General features: G+C 43.6%; 1 protein-coding gene across 2 annotated transcripts; it reads right to left on the reverse strand.

The window, feature by feature from the left end:
- Positions 1–5,175: 5,175 nt before the first annotated feature.
- Positions 5,176–21,252, reverse strand: LOC135537714 (CMP-N-acetylneuraminate-beta-galactosamide-alpha-2,3-sialyltransferase 1-like). Of its 2 annotated transcripts, XM_064963747.1 has the most exons (7): positions 20,858–21,252; positions 17,947–18,140; positions 15,012–15,194; positions 14,730–14,775; positions 12,300–12,419; positions 11,335–11,517; positions 5,176–6,847 (listed from the first exon to the last, which is right to left on the reverse strand). In XM_064963747.1, the coding sequence occupies exons 1-6, from the start codon at positions 21,119–21,121 to the stop codon at positions 11,344–11,346; spliced, it is 981 nt and encodes a 326-aa protein (XP_064819819.1). In that variant the 5' UTR covers positions 21,122–21,252; the 3' UTR covers positions 5,176–6,847; positions 11,335–11,343. The 2 variants fall into 2 exon arrangements, with proteins under 2 accessions (XP_064819819.1, XP_064819818.1); XM_064963746.1 differs by lacking the exon at positions 5,176–6,847 and having other exon boundaries at positions 8,856–11,517.
- Positions 21,253–21,742: the final 490 nt, after the last annotated feature.

Genomic DNA, 21,742 nt, shown 5'->3' on the forward strand with positions numbered 1-21,742 from the left:
TCTGACCTCTACCCTGTATCTGGACACCCTTCCCCATGGTTACCCACCTCTAACCTCTACCCTGTATCTGGACACCCTTCCCCCTGGTTACCCACCTCTAACCTCTACCCTGTATCTGGACACCCTTCCCCATGGTTACCCACCTCTAACCTCTACCCTGTATCTGGACACCCTTCCCCATGGTTACCCACCTCTAACCTCTACCCTGTATCTGGACACCCTTCCCCATGGTTACCCACCTCTAACCTCTACCCTTTATCTGGACACCCTTCCCCTGGTTACCCACCTCTAACTCTACCCTGTATCTACCCTGTATCTGGACACTAACCTTCCTGTATCCACCCTTCCCTGGTTACCCACCTCTAACCTCTACCCTGTATCTGGACACCCTTCCCCATGGTTACCCACTCTAACCTCTACCCTGTATCTGGACACCCTTCCCCATGGTTACCCACCCCTAACCTCTACCCTGTATCTGGACACCCTTCCCCATGGTTACCCACCTCTAACCTCTACCCTGTATCTGGACACCTTCCCCATGGTTACCCACCTCTAACCTCTACCCTTAGCTGACACCCTTCCCCATGGTTACCCACCTCTAACCTCTACCCTGTATCTGGACACCCTTCCCCTGGTTACCCACCTCTAACCTCTACCCTGTATCTGGACACCCTTCCCCATGGTTACCCACCTCTAACCTCTACCCTGTATCTGGACACCCTTCCCCATGGTTACCCACCTCTAACCTCTACCCTGTATCTGGACACCCTTCCCCATGGTTACCCACCTCTAACCTCTACCCTGTATCTGGACACCCTTCCCCATGGTTACTGTATCCACCCTTCCCTGGTTCTAACCTCTACCCTGTATCTGGACACCCTTCCCCATGGTTACCCACCTCTAACCTCTACCCTGTATCTGGACACCCTTCCCCATGGTTACCCACCTCTAACCTCTACCCTTTAGCTAGACACCCTTCCCCCTGGTTACCCACCTCTAACCTCTACCCTGTATCTGGACACCCTTCCCCATGGTTACCCACCTACCCTAACCTCCACACACACTGCCCCTGGTTACCCACCTCTAACCTCCACCCTGGACACTTCCCTGGTTACCCACCTCTAACCTCTACCCTGTAGCTAGACACCCTTCCCCATGGTTACCCACCTCTAACCTCTACCCTGTATCTAGACACCCTTCCCCATGGTTACCCCCTCTGACCTCTACCCTGTATCTAGACACCCTTCCCCATGGTTACCCCCTCTAACCTCTACCCTGTATCTAGACACCCTTCCCCATGGTTACCCACCTCTAACCTCTACCCTGTATCTGGACACCCTTCCCCATGGTTACCCACCTCTAACCTACCCACTAGACACACTTCCCCATGGTTACCCACCTCTAACCTCTACCCTGTATCTGGACACCCTTCCCCATGGTTACCCACCTCTAACCTCTACCCTGTATCTGGACACCCTTCCCCATGGTTACCCACCTCTAACCTCTACCCTGTATCTGGACACCCTTCCCCCTGGTTACCCACCTCTAACCTCTACCCTTTAGCTAGACACCCTTCCCCATGGTTACCCACCTCTAACCTCTACCCTTTATCTGGACACCCTTCCCCCTGGTTACCCACCTCTAACCTCTACCCTGTATCTGGACACCCTTCCCCTGGTTACCCACCTCTAACCTCTACCCTGTATCTGGACACACCCATGGTTACCCACCTCTAACCTCCCTGTATCTGGACACCCTTCCCCCTGGTTACCCACCTCTAACCTCCACCCTTTAGCTAGACACCCTTCCCCCTGGTTACCCACCTCTAACCTCCACCCACACTGCCCCTGGATACCCACCTCTAACCTCCACCCACACTGCCCCTGGATACCCACCTCTAAACTCTACCCACACTGCCCCTGGATACCCACCTCTAACCTCTACCCTGTATCTAGGCAATGGCACCCTTCCTCCTGACCACATTGAAGAGCGATGGAGAGATATTTTGGTTGATGAGTCCATTCCTATTGGTGTAATAATGACTGACTTGGAAAAGGCTGCAGTTATACTCAGACAATGATTCTGAGGCAAGCAGCTTAAATTTGATTGACCTTGGTGGGCTTTGTTTTGAGATAACTGTACACTGTACAAGAAGAACCCTCAAGGTGCTGTGCCAACTGCAGGCGGCCATATTGGCTTACTATGGCCGACTGCGCTGACATGTACAGTACATACTTCTGGAGAGAAACACAAAGACAAAGAAGTTGGCGGCATGTGCCAGTAGATGTGACTCTACCCAAGTGACTTTTAGAGAACGGTATTGTGAACTGAAAATCTCCAAGACACCAGGACAACAATTGTCAACATTCAAGAAACTCTCTGGTGCTTTTGTTTCCAGAGAACTTTGTTCCCAGAGAACTGTTTTTTGTAAGTCCCAAGAAAATACCTTCTGTTTTGGAGATCCCACATTCCTTCCCCTCTCCTCTCATGCTAATCCTACAGTATCTCCATTGGAGGAAAATACACGGAATAAATTCATAATTTTGATGCACTTTTACTTTGTAGAAATACAAACTTGAATTTTGTAAATAGTCAAGTATCTTTTTATACATAACCAAGCCTAATATTGTGATTTTCCAGTTTTCCCCACAAGGATTGAGGCATTATCCTGTTCCTCTAGAGACATGGCAAATGAGTTTAGCCTACGAGACAAATACAAATGGGTTTTCTGACATGCTTTGCACCACAACAAATAGCCTTTGAAGAAAGCTGTTGAAGAACGACTTATTCAGGATTTCAACAAAATGGCGGGCTATCATGTAATGTTATGATGAGGACCGGACCATTGGTGTTTAGTGCTTCTATGTGCAAATGAATAATTTTCAAATGTTTTTTTGTCAATGAAATCCCTTTTGTTTATTCATGAATGTCAGTGTCCAACCCATGTGGATGAGGTATAAATCAACTCTAATACATCTAGAATAAAATGTCAAGTGTGTTGTATCTATTGTTGTGTTGCCTCAACTTTATCAGCGTTTTGTATGATACACTCCTTCAATGCCCGTCACCGTGAAACACACACACAATTGTATAGAAGTAACTGACAAAAGTAGCAAACTGAATGGCCGATACATTGAAGCTGGCTTCTAAGACAGAGAGCCTTCAAACTAGGCAAAAGTCCGGACCAGCAGAGCACTGGGACAACATCACATCACATAAGTAAAGTCAAAAATGGTGGATAAATGAAGATAGTTCACTCAGGCCAATTGCCATTGAAAATAATGGTCAGTTCAAGTCTACTTTTAATGGTGTAGTCTTCCATAGACACCAATGCAATAGTAGCTGGGTCTGATCTAGTTAGTTAATTGACTTTCCTTGAACCAGAACAAAAATAGCGAGTGGGGTGTCTCACTTCCTCTTCAGTCTCTGGTGAAGCTCCATGTAATGTACTTTAAGTAAGAAATGTGTTAATGATATACATTCTCCATAACTTATCTGCTAGAATCAATCAACTCAAACTACAGTCGAGATCCTACGCCCACGTGAAAAATCCCTTCCCCCAACTTTCATCCGCATGTGTTCCACTGTGTGTGTGTGTGTGTGTGTGTGTGTAGAGATACTGGATATAATGACAAGGTACTTGTGTTTTCGCCCTAACAATGGGATTCATTGTCCGCAGAGCGGAACGGCGGGCTGTCAAGCTCACGCCTATTCCCCTCTTTGGATTGGTGGTTACATATTGTTATTTGAACACTTTTTAAAATATTTGATGAGGGGTGTTGACATCCACCACCTGTGTTCAAGGGAGATGCTAGCCTCACGAATGTGCATACTGTCTCGAATGGACTTAGTTGTCATTTTTTGGTCAACGATTTAAACAAAATACTGGATTTTTCAATATCTGCCCATTATTCTTCAAACTCTGTCAAGTTGGTTGTTGATCATTGCTAGACAGCCATTTTCAAGTCTTGTCATAGATATTCATGCCAAAAATGTAAATAAGCCACTCAGGAACATTCAATGTCATCTTGGTAAACAACTCCTGTGGAAATTTGGCCTTGTATTTGAGGTCATTGTCCTGCTGAAAGTTGAATTTGTCTCCCAGTGTCTGGTGGAAAGCAGACTGAACCAGGTTTTCCTCTAGGATTTTGCCTGTGCTTAGCTCCATTCCGTTACTATTTTTTACCCTAAAAAAACTCCCTAGTCCTTGCCAATGACAAGCATACCTATAACATGTTGCAGCAACCACCATGCTTGAAAATGTTTAGAGTGGTACTCAGCAGTATTCCCTGTAAACTGAGTGCCTGCGCAATAGCCTGAGACTGCAGAAGAAATATCAGCCCACGGAAAGAAGCACGAGATTGAACTTCATTCACTTTCGAGAGGTTTCCTTTAGTTAACACGATCAATGTTTCCCTTTACTTTGGCAATTGTGATCGAATCAACAGCAGCATTAGCCACTTTCAACGCAACATACCTAAACAAGAGCTTTGCAAGAAATGTTGTAGGCAGAGCGCTTCAGACTAGGATTCTATTGTGCATGACTCAGCCAGTACACTAGACAGACTACACAGACCAGTGCAGCATACCAAAAAGAGCTGCAGTAGGCCTATATGCAAATAGACCATTTCCATATATGGATCCGTGCCATTTAATTTGAAATGGACTGTATTTCCAGCATGATCGGTCTTGAGTAAATGTGCTTGTTTTGAGATCAAAGGGAGAACTGCATCTATCCACGTGTGCACATTTAGTTTATATCCTTTGCTAGTTAGTGAGTTATTAGCCCAGTTATAGATCATTTGTAGTCAGCAAATGGGGGAGTGAATGTTTCCTACAAGAGCATAAAACATGCTTTTCGAGACATATTTGAAAAGCTATTCAGGTAAAAGGGCTTTTTATTGTCTTAAAGGGGCAGTGTTGTATTTTGAGACAGGCTTGAATGAGATGAGTTTCCAATAGGCAGAGGGGAGCATAATGGATCTGATTCTCTGCAATAATATTGTGGGAATAATAATGCACCTTAATTTGTAAAGTGGTTTCTGATATCGTATGCCACAATATTTTCAGTCACTTCCCTATCCAAAGGACAAGTGGATAAACAGGTTAATGTCAAGCCCTGTGTCACGTGGGACTGAGTGTGTGAGATAAGAATCAGGCGCAGAGAGCAGAGAGTTTCACAGGGAAAAGTGCACTTTAATATGGCAACAAAATCCAATGGCCAAAACACAGGGCACGAAAAATACTGACCAACCCAAAACACAGGGCACACTGTCTGGAGCACGAACACACCCAACGACAACAACACGTAACACAAAATCAATACCGCGCAAAACAGGGGCGGGTTCACTAGCCTTAAATAAGGAAGCACATCAGAAAAACACAATTAGACACAGATACAACTAATAAGACAAAACCAACAGAAAAAGGGAAAGGGATCGGTGGCGGCGAGTAGGCCGAGCTCCGCCCCAACAGGCAGAGGAGACAACTTCAGAGGAGCTCGTGACACCCTGCATGTTTGGGAATATTTCTATTCTGTGAAGGCTTCCTTCTTTTCACCCTGTCATGTAGGTTAGTATTGTGGAGTAACTACAATGTTGTTGATCAATCCTCAGTGTTCTCCTATCACAGCCATTAAAATATGCAACTGTTTTAAAGTCACCATTGGCTTCCCAGGGAAATCCCTGAGCAATTTCCTTCCTCTGCAGCAAATGAGTCCTGTATCTTTGTAAATACTGGGTGTATTGATTCACAATTCACAGTGTTATTAATAACTTCACCATGCTCAAAGGGATATTGAAAGTCAGCGGTTTTTACATTTTTAGGTGCCTTTCTTTGCAAGGCATTGGAAAACCTCCCTGGTCTTTGTGGTTGAATCTGTGTTTGATTTCTACAATAATGTGTATCACTGCAGAGCAGCTAAAAATGACAATTTGAAACAACAGGAAACGCACGTAAACGTGTTATATTTAGCAAAGTGCTTCCCTAAGCTTTACTTTCTAGAAAAAACCCAGTTGTCCTTTTTAGGGGTTAACAAAAGTTAGGCAATGAACAGCTAGTTGGTGATTGACCGGGGTAATGACCGACAGGGCTGAGTTTATCATTATTAGTGCAGGGGATAGTTTCACAGTGATGGTGTTATCAATGTCAAATAGGGGAGAGTCTCTCACTCTCAAAGTAAAGATACCTTAATAGAAAATGACTCAAGTAAAATTGATCCAGCAAAATACTACGAGTAAAAGTCTAGAAGTATTCGTTTTTAAATATACTTAAGTGTCAAAGTTAAAAAATAATTTCAAATTCCATATAAACCAAACAGCAACATTGTATTTTGTTAAATGTAGGGATAGCCAAAAGGGTTCTCCTATGGGGAAAGCCAAATAACCCTTTTTTCTATGTGTCGTCTAACGCATTAATCATATGCCTTGACAAAATGACACAAAAAACAGGGATGAGAAGACTAAACTCGAGCTGTTGCAGTGTTTTTCTTCAGTAGCTATTAACATGTTTTTCTCCTTGCCTTAGACAACATTTCTTCAGATACCAGTCTCCGTTCGAACAGAAATAGACGGTATGCACATCGTACATAGTAACTCTAAAGTAGCTCCTAGTATGTTACCTGTTGGTGTAGCGGATGTGAAAAGGCTAGCGAGTTAACGGTGGTGCGCGCTAATAGCGTTTCAATCGGTGACATCACTTGCTGAGACCTTGAAGTAGGGGTTCCCCTTGCTCTGCAAGGGCCGTGGCTTTCGTGGAGAGATGGGTAACGATGCTTCGTGGGTGTCAGTTGTTGATGTGTGTAGAGGGTCCCTGGTTCGAGCCCGGGTGGGGGCGGACTAAAGTTGTACTGTTACATTGGCACAGAAATGTGTTCATGTTACCAAAAATGTTATAGAAAGTTAAACACTGCACATCCAGTAAACCATATATTCAATACATTAGCTACACATTAAACATTAAAACCAAATATGATATATATATATTTTTGGCGCTGTTGGCGCTAAAAACTGATTATCCATGTTCTTAGATACCCCAATATTTACAGAAGCATCAATGACATTCTCCTATTGATGTGCAATAATTCCAGATTATGAACTTCTGAATGAAATTGTCTCCCATAAATTGTGCATCTTCCTACAACATACAGTGCCTTACGAAAGTATTCGGCCCCTTTGAACTTTGCGACCTTTTGCCACATTTCAGGCTTCAAACAAAGATATAAAACTGTATTTTTTTGTGAAGAATCAACAAGTGGGACACAATCATGAAGTGGAACGACATTTATTGGATATTTCAAACTTTTTTAACAAATCAAAAACTGAAAAATTGGGCGTGCAAAATTATTCAGCCCCCTTAAGTTAATACTTTGTAGCGCCACCTTTTGCTGCGATTACAGCTGTAAGTCGCTTGGGGTATGTCTCTATCAGTTTTGCACATTGAGAGACTGAAATGTTTTCCCATTCCTCCTTGCAAAACAGCTCGAGCTCAGTGAGGTTGGATGGAGAGCATTTGTGAACAGCAGTTTTCAGTTCTTTCCACAGATTCTCGATTGGATTCAGGTCTGGACTTTGACTTGGCCATTCTAACACCTGGATATGTCTATTTTTGAACCATTCCATTGTAGATTTTGCTTTATGTTTTGGATCATTGTCTTGTTGGAAGACAAATCTCCGCCCCAGTCTCAGGTCTTTTGCAGACTCCATCAGGTTTTCTTCCAGAATGGTCCTGTATTTGGCTCCATCCATCTTCCCATCAATTTTAACCATCTTCCCTGTCCCTGCTGAAGAAAAGCAGGCCCAAACCATGATGCTGCCACCACCATGTTTGACAGTGGGTATGAGGTGTTCAGGGTGATGAGCTGTGTTGCTTTTACGCCAAACATAACGTTTTGCATTGTTGCCAAAAAGTTCAATTTTGGTTTCATCTGACCAGAGCACCTTCTTCCACATGTTTGGTGTGTCTCCCAGGTGGCTTGTGGCAAACTTTAAACGACACTTTTTATGGATATCTTTAAGAAATGGCTTTCTTCTTGCCACTCTTCCATAAAGGCCAGATTTGTGCAATATACGACTGATTGTTGTCCTATGGACAGAGTCTCCCACCTCAGCTGTAGATCTCTGCAGTTCATCCAGAGTGATCATGGTCCTCTTGGCTGCATCTCTGATCAGTCTTCTCCTTGTATGAGCTGAAAGTTTAGAGGGACGGCCAGGTCTTGGTAGATTTGCAGTGGTCTGATACTCCTTCCATTTCAATATTATCGCTTACACAGTGCTCCTTAGGATGTTTAAAGCTTGGGAAATCTTTTTGTATCCAAATCCGGCTTTAAACTTCTTCACAACAGTATCTCGGACCTGCCTGGTGTGTTCCTTGTTCTTCATGATGCTCTCCGCGCTTTTAACGGACCTCTGAGACTATCACAGTGCAGGTGCATTTATACGGAGACTTGATTACACACAGGTGGATTGTATTTATCATCATTAGTCATTTAGGTCAACATTGGATCATTCAGAGATCCTCACTGAACTTCTGGAGAGAGTTTGCTGCACTGAAAGTAAAGGGGCTGAATAATTTTGCACGCCCAATTTTTCCGTTTTTGATTTGTTAAAAAAGTTTGAAATATCTAATAAATGTCGTTCCACTTCATGATTGTGTCCCACTTGTTGTTGATTCGTCACAAAAAATACAGTTTTATATCTAAGTTTGAAGCCTGAAATGTGGCAAAAGGTCGCAAAGTTCAAGGGGGCCGAATACTTTCGCAAGGCACTGTACATTGTGTCGGGGTGTATGTTGTGTATACATCTTAGTTTGTCTCCTCTAAATAAACTAATATATGCAGTGCATTCAGACCCCTTGGCTTTTAACATATTTTGTAACACTTTTATTCTAAAATGGATTAAATAAACCAAAGTGAAAACAGGTTTAGAATTTTTTTGCAAACATAAAAATAAAAACAGAAATACAAGTATTTACACCCTTTGCTATGAGACTCAATTTAGCTCAGTTGCATCCTGTTTCCATAGAAACATCAAGGATGATCAATAACTTAGGAGTCCAACTGTGGTAAATTCAATTGATTGGACACACACACCGATCTATATAAAAGGGTCTCAGTTGACAGTGCATGTCAGGGGGAAAAAAAGTTTTTTAAAAATCAAGCCATGAGGTCAAAGGAATTGTCTGTAGAGCTCCGAGACAGGATTGTGCCAAGGCACAGATCTGGGGAAGGGTGCCAACATTTTTTCGGCAGAATTGAAGGTCCCCAAGAACACAGTGGCCGTCATTGAAAATAAGAATTTGTTCTTGCCTAGTTAAATACAGGTAAAAAATAAATAGTGGCTGTGAGTTTGAATCCCATTTGGAGCAATATTATTTTTAAGGAGCAAATCCTCCACTGCTGGTCCTCGAGGGAAATAGAGCAAATGTGACGAAGTAGCCAATGATGAAAATGCATATAAAAACCTTATACAATTAAGTGTACACATGTCATTTCACCTATATTTAAAAAAAAAAATTTAATTCTTTATTTTACCAGGTAAGTTGACTGAGAACACGTTCTCATTTGCATCAACAACCTGGGGAATAGTTACAGGGGAGAGGAGGGGGATGAATGAGCCAATTGTAAACTGGGGACTATTAAGTGACCGTGATGGTTTGAGGGCCAGATTGGGAATTTAGCCAGGACACCGGGATTGACACCCCTACTCTTATGATAAGTGCCATGGGATCTTTAATGACCTCAGAGAGTCAGGACACCCATTTAACGTCCCATCCAAAAGACGCCACCCTACACAGGGCAGTGTCCCCAATCACTTCCCTGGGGCGTTGGGATATTTTTTTAGACCAGAGGAAAGAGTGCCTCCTACTACTGGCCTCTCCAACACCACTTCCAGCAGCATTTGATCTCCCATCCAGGAACTGACCAGTACCAACCCTGCTTAGCTTCAGAAGCAAGCCAGCAGTGGTATGCAGGGTGGTATGCTGCTGGCTATTCAGTGTAGTGACTAATATTTGTCAGATTTTTTGGCCTATCCTATAGCCTTTCAGTCAGAGGGACTCCAAGCTCCTTTAAAAAATGTTCCTTTACTACCTGTTTCTTCCTCTTCGATTCACAATAGAACTAGAATTAGTGTAGGCCTAATAAATATTTCAAATGTAGGCTAAACTAAAGTCCCATATGCAATAGGTTATAGCTAGGAGGACACTATCTGGTGTGAATATGTGTAACATTCAACCTAGGCTAGGCTTGCCTATATCAACACCATTTTGGACATAATTTTGCTTTAAATAGCTATTTAAACCGACTATAGGCTATCGTGTTGATATACGCTAGCCCAGCAAATATTATGTCCATGACAATGAAGATGGCTTTGTCGATCTGAACGTCTATATAGGCTAAGCCAGTCATTCAATAGCATGTGTTAGAGAATAGGAGAGCAGTCAGTCAGTCGCTTACTGAATGGGCTTCATAAGTAGTGAAGCCATGAGGAGGCTTGGCTTCACCTCAACGGATTTCTGGTGTAGCTTCACTTTACTGGACACTTGGTGAACGTAGCCAGACCAGTCAATTTACACTGTTAAACCAGGTAGGCTAGATATAGATTATAAAAACATTGCAGCCCTAACGTACTTGTAGGCTAGTGTACACATCCATGCAGCATCATATGCTGAGATATTATTAGGCCCTAGTAGCAGTGTTGGTGAAGGCTGAAGTCATAGGCCTAGCGCTTTATGAAATTCATTCCGAGGCTTCATTTTTAAGGTGATGGCTGTAGTTTCCTTAACAATAACACAATGAATGTAAATTCACATGTTGAAACAGAAAAATGATAACACGGGAGATTCATACTTCCATCACAGGTGGTGAATATTGTCAGGAACTAGGCATCTTACACTGAGGTAATCGTCCAGACAGATTTTTGCATGTGATGCAGTTAATTTGAGTATCAGAACGTGTCTGTGGACTTCTGTTAAGGATGCATTAGTGGGAAAAAAAAGCATTGGGTCATGACAATTTTAAACTGGCCGAGACGGAATTTGTTACTGGATACAATCATCTGCTGCCCGTCCTCAGCATTGTGGCTAATTTACCAGGTTGGCCTATGAGAAGAGCTAGCAGCTAGCCATTTTAGACCAAAGATTAAACCATGGTCTAAGCCAAAGTTCATAAGTTTGGCCCCAAATTGTTCAAGTTCACACAAAACCAAAAACGGTAGTGCAGATAAAAGGAGAAGGTATTTGAGTATGTAAACGCTGTGCAATGTAGACAATAGGCTAACACCTATTTGATGAATCCGCTTTAATAAAAAGCTCTTTATAGTGTCTATACAGCTGTACCGTCATGAATTATAAACTAAATCCCTTAAAGAGCCGTAGTTTGTGTATTTCCGACAGCCTCATGGTGACATTGTACTCGTAGTTGCCATCATGTAGTCCAGTTCGGAGATTTGTATCGACTAAGGTTTCCCAGTAGTGGTGCCAGTTCCCATCTTTGTCTTTCCCAAATCCATACACATTCACCTGCAATGGAAACACATGTTTAGAGAGTTTCATAATGTTAACCAAAAGGTTTTGTTTATGGCAATGGGATATATTGTGTATGCAGCCTCCATGATTTGGGCCAGTAATGTGACGATACCAGAGATTGTCAAAACTATGCCAATCCATTAGGTGTCAGGGTTGGTTTCCTGCCATGCAATCATGTGTAGTACACAGTGTGTAATGTGTGTAGTGGGGCGGCAGGTAGCCTAGTGCATTGGGCCAGTAACCGGAAGCATTGGGCCAGTAACCGGAAGGTTGTTGGATCAAATCCCTGAGCTGACAAGGTAAAAATGTGTCATTCTGCTCCTGAACAAGGCAGTTAACCCACTGTTCCCCCGGGCGCTGAAGACGTGGATGACGATTAAGGCATCCCCCCCACACCTCTATCCTCTCTGATTCAGAGGGGTTGGGATAAAAGCGAAAGACACATTTCAGTTGGACAACTGACTGGGTATTCCCCTTTCCCTAGTATACAGTGTGTCTTGCTGAGGAAGTACATGCCTATCCACATTCCTAGCAGAACATGTTGATATTTAGTATTTATTAGGATCCACATTTGTTCCTGTCAGGGCATGAGCTACTCTTCCTGGGGTCCAAACAATCATGTCGCAAAAGCCTACATCATAAATAAAATATAATTCAACACAAAACACTAATATTACAAATGTACAATATAAAATCCACTACTGTGCGTTTGCGTGAGTCTCTTCCACGTTTTGCCATGAGGTGTTGTTGTGTCTGTAGATCTCTAGAGGTCTTACCTTGTCACAGATGTGTAGGGATAATATCAAAGCCATGAATCCAGTAGAGGGGTATTTGCCCTTATAGTCAAGCCAGGTTTCATGAACATATTTCATAAACACAGGATTCAGAACCAATACCTGCATGGAATATACTGCACATTACATGTCTATCAACCTGATTTAAAATAGAAAAAGGCATTTCAATTGTGATGCATCAAATTTGAGAAGCATCAAATTTGTTAGAAGTCAATAGTGTCAGAGATGATTGATGCATTGATTCCGAGTCTCAATGTCAGAGATGGGATGCCATGATGCAGTTAGTACACTCTCCATTCCGATGCCGTCTCAATAGTGTCAGAGATGGGATGCCATGATGCATAGTACACTCCCATTCCGAGTCTCAATAGAGTCAGAGATGGGATGCCATGATGCAGTTAGTACACTCCCATTCCGATGCCGTCTCAATAGTGTCAGAGATGGGATGCCATGATGCAGTTAGTACACTCCCATTCCGATGCCGTCTCAATAGTGTCAGAGATGGGATGCCAGATGGGATGCCATGATGCAGTTAGTACACTCCCATTCCGATGCCGTCTCAATAGTGTCAGAGATGGGATGCCATGATGCAGTTAGTACACAGAGATGGGATGCCCCATTCCGATGCCGTCTCAATAGTGTCAGAGATGGGATGCCATGATGCAGTTAGTCCCATTCCGACGTCTCCATTGCCATGATGCAGTTAGTACACTCCCATTCCGATGCCGTCTCAATAGTGTCAGAGATGGGATGCCATGATGCAGTTAGTACACTCCCATTCCGATGCCGTCTCAATAGTGTCAGAGATGGGATGCAATAGTGTCAGAGATGATGCCAGTTAGTACACTCAATAGTGTCAGAGATGGGATGCCATGATGCAGTTAGTACACTCCCATTCCGATGCCGTCTCAATAGAGTCAGAGATGGGATGCCATGATGCAGTTAGTACACTCCCATTCCGATGCCGTCTCAATAGTGTCAGAGATGGGATGCCATGATGCAGTTAGTACACTCCCATTCCGATGCCGTCTCAATAGTGTCAGAGATGGGATGCCAATAGTGTACACTCCCATTCAGTCTCAATAGTGTCAGAGATGGGATGCCATGATGCAGTTAGTACACTCCCATTCCGATGCCGTCAATAGTGTCAGAGATGGGATCAATAGTGTCAGAGTGTCAGAGATGGGATGCCATGATGCAGTTAGTACACTCCCATTCCGATGCCGTCTCAATAGTGTCAGAGATGGGATGCCATGATGCAGTTTAGTCAATAGTGTCAGAGATCCCATTCCGATTCCGATGCCGTCTCAATAGTGTCAGAGATGGGATGCCATGATGCAGTTAGTACACTCCCATTCCGATGCCGTCTCAATAGTGTCAGAGATGGGATGCCATGATGCAGTTAGTACACTCCCATTCGATGCCGTCTCAATAGTGTCAGAGATGGGATGCCATGATGCAGTTAGTACACTCCCATTCCGATGCCGTCTCAATAGTGTCAGAGATGGGATGCCATGATGCAGTTAGTACACTACACTCCCATTCCGATGCCGTCTCAATAGTGTCAGAGATGGGATGCCATGATGCAGTTAGTACACTCCCATTCCGATGCCGTCTCAATAGTGTCAGAGATGGGATGCCATGATGCAGTTAGTACACTCCCATTCCGATGCCGTCTCAATAGTGTCAGATGGGATGATGCAGTTAGTACACTCCCATTCCGATGGATGCCATGATCAATAGTGTCAATAGTGTCAGAGATGGGATGCCATGATGCAGTTAGTACACTCCCATTCCGATGCCGTCTCAATAGTGTCAGAGATGGGATGCCATGATGCAGTTAGTACACTCCCATTCTGATGCCGTCTCAATAGTGTCAGACATGGGATGCCATGATGCAGTTAGTACACTCCCATTCCGATGCCGTCTCAATAGTGTCAGAGATGGGATGCCATGATGCAGTTAGTACATAATGAGAGTCATGGGATGCCATGATGCAGTTAGTACACTCCCATTCCGATGCCGTCTCAAGCTCTGACTAGGCAAGTAACAATGCCAATGTAGCTCAGTTGGTAGAGCATGGCGCTTGCAACACTGGGGTTGTCGGTTCAATTCCCATAGTGGATCATTATGAAAATGTATCCACTCACTAAGTTGCCCTGGAAAAGGGTGTCTGCTAAATTACAAAATAAATAAAAACTATATTTGACATCACTGCCTCCTATGTTAGGAAACCACCTAACCATATATTTAGTTGTTTGTTTTAAAATGTATCTAAACATGGCTCTGCCCATTACACACATCCTCAAGGACAAGCAGACCTACTGTCTAAGAGACAATATAAAAGATCATGCATTAGATATTGACTGTGTACATGAATAATAACCACAATAAATTAACAAGGTGACTCACCAAATCTTTGTTGGCCTTTATCTTCTGTTTAAGTGGTAAATATGACCTGTTGAATAAAAGACGACTTCATTTCATCTAGGAGGTGCTAGCTATGTTACCTTGGGGAAATGCATGTTGTAGGAGGGTTTCCCCAACTCCAGTAACCCTGGACAAACACGCCTGATTCAACTAATCATCAAGCCCTCAATGAGTTGAATCAGGTGTGTTTGTCCAGGGCCTGTAGGACCGGTGTTGATGAACACTTAACTAAATCAGAAGAGTCCACGATAAGTTGTTACTCACAAAGTGATGTGAGACCCAGTGGTCATGGCGCCTGGCAGCCACTGAAGGTCCAGAGTCTTGAAAGGGATCAACAGGAACCTAGTGGCTTTGTCCAGATCTATTGCACTCTCTGGGTACATGACGTGGTACGTGGTCCGTTTCCCAACATCCTCCTCATAGCCAGAGGTAGGAGCCTTGTTCATTCTAGATAGCACAGTAAATAGCAGGAATCCATACAATGACTGCAATATTTCAAAGCTCTTCGTTTAGCGCCATTCAAAACACAGCGACGGCACGGGTAGCGCCATTCAAAAAAACACGGGTAGCGCCATTCAAAACACAGCGACGGCACGGGTAGCGCCATTCAAAACACAGCGACGGCACAGGTAGCGCCATTCAAAACACAGCGACGGCACGGGTAGCGCCATTCAAAACACAGCGACGGCACGGGTAGCGCCATTCAAAACACAGCGACGGCACGGGTAGCACCATTCAAAACACAGCGACGGCACGGGTAGCGCCACTCAAAACACAGCGACGGCACGGGTAGCGCCATTCAAAACACAGCGCAGTCAGTAAACACGGGTAGCGCCATTCAAAACACAGCGACGGCACGGGTAGCGCCATCTTTCTTTAAAGTAGTTGATTTCTTATTTTCGGCTTCTATGAGTGATTGGCAGTCAGTAAACAAACTGAAATGAAATGCATAAAGCCGCGGTTATTTACTGTCACATGCAGCTATGGAAGGTTTGTTCTTTTCTACTGGACTACCTGGAGTGTGCTGTCTGTACAGGCATAAAGCCAAGGTCGGTTATTTACTGTCACATGCAGCTATGGAAGGTTTGTTCTTTTCTACTGGACTACCTGGACCTGTCTGTACAGGCATAAAGCCAAGGTCGGTTATTTACTGTCACATGCAGCTATGGAAGGTTTGTTCTCTTCTACTGGACTACCTGGAGTGTGCTGTCTGTACAGGCATAAAGCCAAGGTCGGTTATTTACTGTCACATGCAGCTATGGAAGGTTTGTTCTCTTCTACTGGACTACCTGGAGTGTGCTGTCTGTACAGGCATAAAGCCAAGGTCGGTTATTTACTGTCACATGCAGCTATGGAAGGTTTGTTCTTTTCTACTGGACTACCTGGAGTGTGCTGTCTGTACAGGCATAAAGCCAAGGTCGGTTATTTACTGTCACATGCAGCTATGGAAGGTTTGTTCTTTTCTACTGGAGCCTGACTTCCTTCACTACTTCCCACAAATCTAAAAGCGCTGGATTGGTGGAGGCATGGGCTAGCTAGTGGGAGTTCCACCAGATCTTACAGTGCCTACAGAAAGTACTCAGACCCCTTGACTATTTCCACATTTTGTTACGTTACAGCCTTATTCTAAAATTGATTAAATCATCGCACCCGACCCCCCTCAAATCTACACACAACTCCCAATAATGACAAAGCAAAATCAGGTTTAAATTGTTGCAAATTTATATTAAAAAAATAACACAATTACATAAGTATTTGGACTAGACGCTCAGTACTTTGTTGAAGCACCTTTGGCAGAGATTACAGCCTCCAGTTAATTTTCAGGTTTCTCCAGACATGTTTGATCAGGTTCAGGTCCGGGCTCTGGCTGTGCCACTCAATGACTTGTCCCGAAGCCACTCCTGCGTTGTCTTGGCTGTGTGCTTAGGGTCGTTGTCCTGTTGGAAGGTGAACCGTTACCCCAGTCTGAGGTCCTGAGTGTTCTGGAGCAGGTTTTCATCAAGGATCTCTCTGTACTTTGCTCTGTTCATTTTTCTCTCACTCCCAACTAGTCTCCCAGTCCCTGCCACTGAATAACATCTCCACAGCATACTTCCACCACGCTTTACCGTGGGATGGTGCCAGGTTTCCTCCAGGCGTGACGTTTGGTATTCAGGACAAAGAGTTTAATCAAATCAGAGAATCTTGTGTCTCATGGTCAGAGTCCTTTAGGTGCCTGTTGGCAAACTCCCAAGCAGGGTATCATGTGCCTTTCACTGAGGAGTGGCTTCCGTCTGGCCACTACCATAAAGGTCTGATTGGTGGGGTTCTGCAGAGATAGAGATCATTGTCCTTCTGGAAGGTTCTCCCTTCTCCCCAGAGGAACTCTGGAGCTCTGTCAGTTAACATCAGGTTCTTGGTCACCTCCCTGACCAAGACCCTTCTCCCCGATTCCTCAGTTTGGCCAGGCAGCCAGCTCTAGGAACAGTCTTGGTGGTTCCAAACTTCTTCCATTTAAGAATGATTGAGGTCACGGTTCTGGTCACCATAGCAGCACCAACCCGTAGCACGCGCTCCAGCATGTATATTTCACTGGTCACCCCCAAAGCAAATTTGTATTTTTTTTAATCACTGGAGACTCATATCTCCCTCACTAACTTTAAGCACCGGCTGTCAGAGCAACTCACAGATCACTGCACATAGCCCATCTGCAAATAGCCCATCCAACTACCTCACCCCCATACTGCATTTATTTTTTTGCTCTTTTGCACCCCAGCATCTCTACTTGCACACTCATGTTCTGCACATCTATCACTCCAGTGTTTAATTGCTATATTGTAATTATTTTGCCACTATGGCCTATTTATTATCTTACCTCATTTGCACACACTGTAGAGACTTTTTTTCTATTGTGTTATTTACTGTATGTTTGTGTATTCCATGTGTAACCCTGTGTTGTTGTTTGTGTCACATTGCTTTGCTTTATCTTGGCCAGGTCGCAGTTGTAAATGAGAATTAGTTCTCAACTTGCCCACCTGGTCAAAGAAAAATACACCCCAAAAAAAGTCAATGGAAACAGGATGCAGCTCAATTTCTGAGTTTCATAGCAAAGGGTCTGAATCCTTCTGGAAATCTCCCCAGTCTGCCCTGTACGGAGCTCGCGTGCCAAAACAGGCTTTGTGACAAGTGCGCCCTCGGTCAACACCCTCTGTTGGCCTACCTTATGACGACATCACTGGAGTCTATGAGGGCTCCGTAGTAGGAACCCTTGAGGTTCCCAGAGTTCCCCACCACAGCACAGCTTCCATGGCGCTCACGGCCCACGTCCATGTGGAGGTCAGCATCAGGGATGACCTGGAACAACTTCTCCACCACCTCGCTGAATTTGGCTGTGCTACTATCATTCTGGATTTCCTGGTGATAAGATGGTACTTCATTTGATTGCGCCAGCCAACACATGAAACACCAATAAATACACAATGGACAAGCAGCACAACTCAGATGACAATCATAACGTCAGCCCAAACCAGCCAAATCTGATTATGTATATTGTGTGATTTGTATATAATGATTTCATGTTCACCTGCCCAGCGACTGCAGAGGGAACTGAGCTGTTAAATCTGCTGCAATGCATCATTTCTGACTATTCTGAGACTTATGTCTGGATTGTACATGGTCTCTGTCCAGAAAAACAGGTTATCGTTGACTACAATAAGCGTTGTCAGTGACAACCCATGTATTGCAGCGTGTGAAAGAGCTGGCCTTGCTACATCACTTAAAGAGGCTTAAAAAACAGACGTGTGGATATTTATTGTTATCTGTAAACAATGACACACCAGTTCATTCAATAATTAGATCAGAGGGATCATTAAAACATTAAAACAATGTCCTTGTAGTGAAGGGCTCACTCAGTCACATAGCCTAAACCCAACCAATAAAAGTGAATTCTGAATTAAACTTAAAAGCAACAAGAGAAAAAAACATGCAACAGTATTAACAAGATACTTAACTTTAGAAAATAATGAACATGTTTGGACATTTCAATGTATAGTTGTAGTGAGCGTTTGGGACATTCATTGACCAACGTTAATGGGCTAATCCAGTGGTCACCAACCGGTCTATCTCCAAACATTTCTGTAAAATACCCAACGATAAAGCCTTGTGTTCCTATTTTTTTATTATTATTATTCGTGTCGGGCTGTTGTTGTTAGGTGCAGCCAATTTAGCTTCCCTGCGCCCCCGGTAGGCAAACTGTTACCATGTCATGTGCTGAAGGTACAAACTCAGCCTCCCCGGTGGGCCTGGAGAGGAAATTCAGTGCACTATGCCTATGCTGGTGAATCAGATTGCTCAAATGACCGAGTCTGCAGTAACGTAGCAGGCATAAAAGAAAGCTACGGCAAAATTGATACTGTGATATTTCAAAACCATGACTAGATTGACACAACGAATACATCAAAGAGCTGGTGTTTTATGACTGTTCATGTTTAAGTTCTTACTCAGCACTGTCAACACTTTTATAACCAACGCTTACATCAAGCAGTGCAGCAGTAATGATTGAGTATGAAGTGCATCTATAGGCTTGCGTTGTATTTTTAGCAAGTTAGGTCTTTAATATCAATGAATATTTCACTTTCTCTGTTCATGGGAGGAACAACATGGATTTGTGCATGAGGCAGAAATAACGCGGTGCGACTCCAGTTTCGCCATCAGCTGTAACACGGTGTCTCTTTTTGGTCAAGTGTCAGTGGAAGAAAGGGAGAGCGGAGGGATGTTGAGTGACGGACCCTCAGTCTGCTGCGCTCTCCCTCCGCTGAGACGGACTATCAGATGTAGGCACCATCAGCCCAGTAAAATAAAAAGCTAATTATTTAAAATGCATGCTCACCCAGCTGTGCCTCACAAGTAATACAACAATAGACCTATTACCGGGGTGATCATATCGTCCACCTCAAATTTTGAAATAATTTATTTTTTTTAAATGTCGCGAACAATGCATTCATTGGCAGGTAAATTCAAGCAAAGCCAGTATGCGGTGATAATGTATTGAGCCTATAGTTTACTGCACAAAACTCATTGCCACAGTACTGTTTTTAATTGGTTATTGTTGCATAGGCTTACATTTAAATCATGTTAATAAAAATCAGAGCGGTAGATCTCGGCATGCATTTTGACTCTGATCTTGTCTCAAAAGGTTGGTGACCACTGGGCCAATCTATATTGGAGTCTACTGTGACAGATGGGAAAAAACTAGTTGAATAAATGTTTCCACATCATAGGTCTATGACCTTGCATCAAACTGGAAAATTGATTGGACTTGCATAAAATCAATGTGAGGGAATTGCGTCTTCACCCAACGTTTAATCTAAATCCAATGACATGGTATAATGTTTTGTTGATTTCACTTTAGTTGACAGCTCAACCGAAATGTTAATCAAAACGAAAAAGGTTTAAATGATGTGTGCGCTCAGTGGGGTTGTTCTTTAGAGATGGGGTAAGTTATTGCAATAAAGTGTTGAATAAGCAATAATTTACCCGCCACACGCCATTCTGGTGGGATCGTGTTATTTGTCCTATTTGTTGCTAGGGTCAGTGTATAGGCTATAACTTTAATTGATTCTAGGCTTATTACTGAATGAGAACGTGTTGGACTTGCGCTGGAAATGCTTTGATTTATCCAATGTTTGTCATAGCGTTTTGTTTTGTAACGACCATGGGTTTATAAACGCGGATTTCGACTCTGCCGCTCGAGCATGCTTTTTGGGGCACAGTCGATAGCGCGCTGGACTAGAAGGTCGAGGGTTCGAGGCCTGCTCCCTGCCTGTTTCATTATCCTGGCGTCAGAAGTGATCGGACCTTGCATCCACGACAGTGCGTGTGCTTGCCGGTGAGCGCGTTCCTAGAAGACGTTGAGTCGTAAGCTAGAACGAAGACGCGCTCTTTGAAAGGAGGGAGTAGTGTAACGACCCTGGGTGGATAACCAAGTGTATCGACTGCCGCTCGAGCATTCTTTTGGGGCACAGGCGATAGCGCGCTGGATTTCGGACTACAAGGTCGAGGCCAGCTCTCTACCTGTTACATTAGTTAAGATATATATATGATATATATATCAAACAATATATTTAGCCTACCCGCCACCACGTTCTGGTATCATTGGATAGTTTCTTGTTCTCTCTCGTCAGAAATGGTTTGATAGATCTGATGAAGCGCTTCTGAAACCATGGGTCGTTGTCCGGCGGTGGAGAGAAGATTCCGTCCAGCGGCCGAAGGGCATTTCTTATAAAATCCACAAATGAATTGGAGGATTGCTGTCCAGAATAAAACACAATGATGGTAGCGATGCATATTAGAACAGTGGTTAGAAGGCATTTTCTAATCCTGAAGCTCCTAATCATTTCGTAGGTGGTATAGAATCCTCACCACCTGTGAAGAGATCAATAATGAATGTGAAAAGGCCCCTAATGATTCTGGTTTTAAAACATCTGGGAAGTCGGAACGCTCCGACTTCCAAGCTTTCAAGACGACTGCGAACTTGGAAAGAAAAATCGTTTGATTCTTCTTCTATCAGGTTTAACGGCGGTTGGCATCCAATTTGTTGCATTACCGCCACCTACTAGACTGGAGTACAACTCCCTTATACCTTGCTTGAAAAATACAAATGTACTAAATAAATACCCAACCATCGAACACTACACTCACTAATTTCAAAATGATATATTATAAATGATTATAATATTATAAAATAAAATTAACACCACCCTACTCCATTAAATGTATTTATTCCTACCTCATGCCATCATCCTGAAAGGTATGGGACTTCACCACTTAACACACCCTGTAACTCTTCTGATGTCAAGCCTCGCACACCCAAATACCTCTTTGCAGCTGCCACCACAACCTCAATTTTCTGCGACATCTCAAGACATCAGTCAGGAAGTTAATGGACAATGGTCCCAATGGACAATGGCCCCAAGCACACTTCCCTGACCTCCATTCTAAAGAAACGTTTTGGGCAG

Source organism: Oncorhynchus masou, unplaced genomic scaffold (genome assembly GCF_036934945.1).
Source record: "Oncorhynchus masou masou isolate Uvic2021 unplaced genomic scaffold, UVic_Omas_1.1 unplaced_scaffold_824, whole genome shotgun sequence".
Classification (NCBI taxonomy): domain Eukaryota; kingdom Metazoa; phylum Chordata; class Actinopteri; order Salmoniformes; family Salmonidae; genus Oncorhynchus; species Oncorhynchus masou.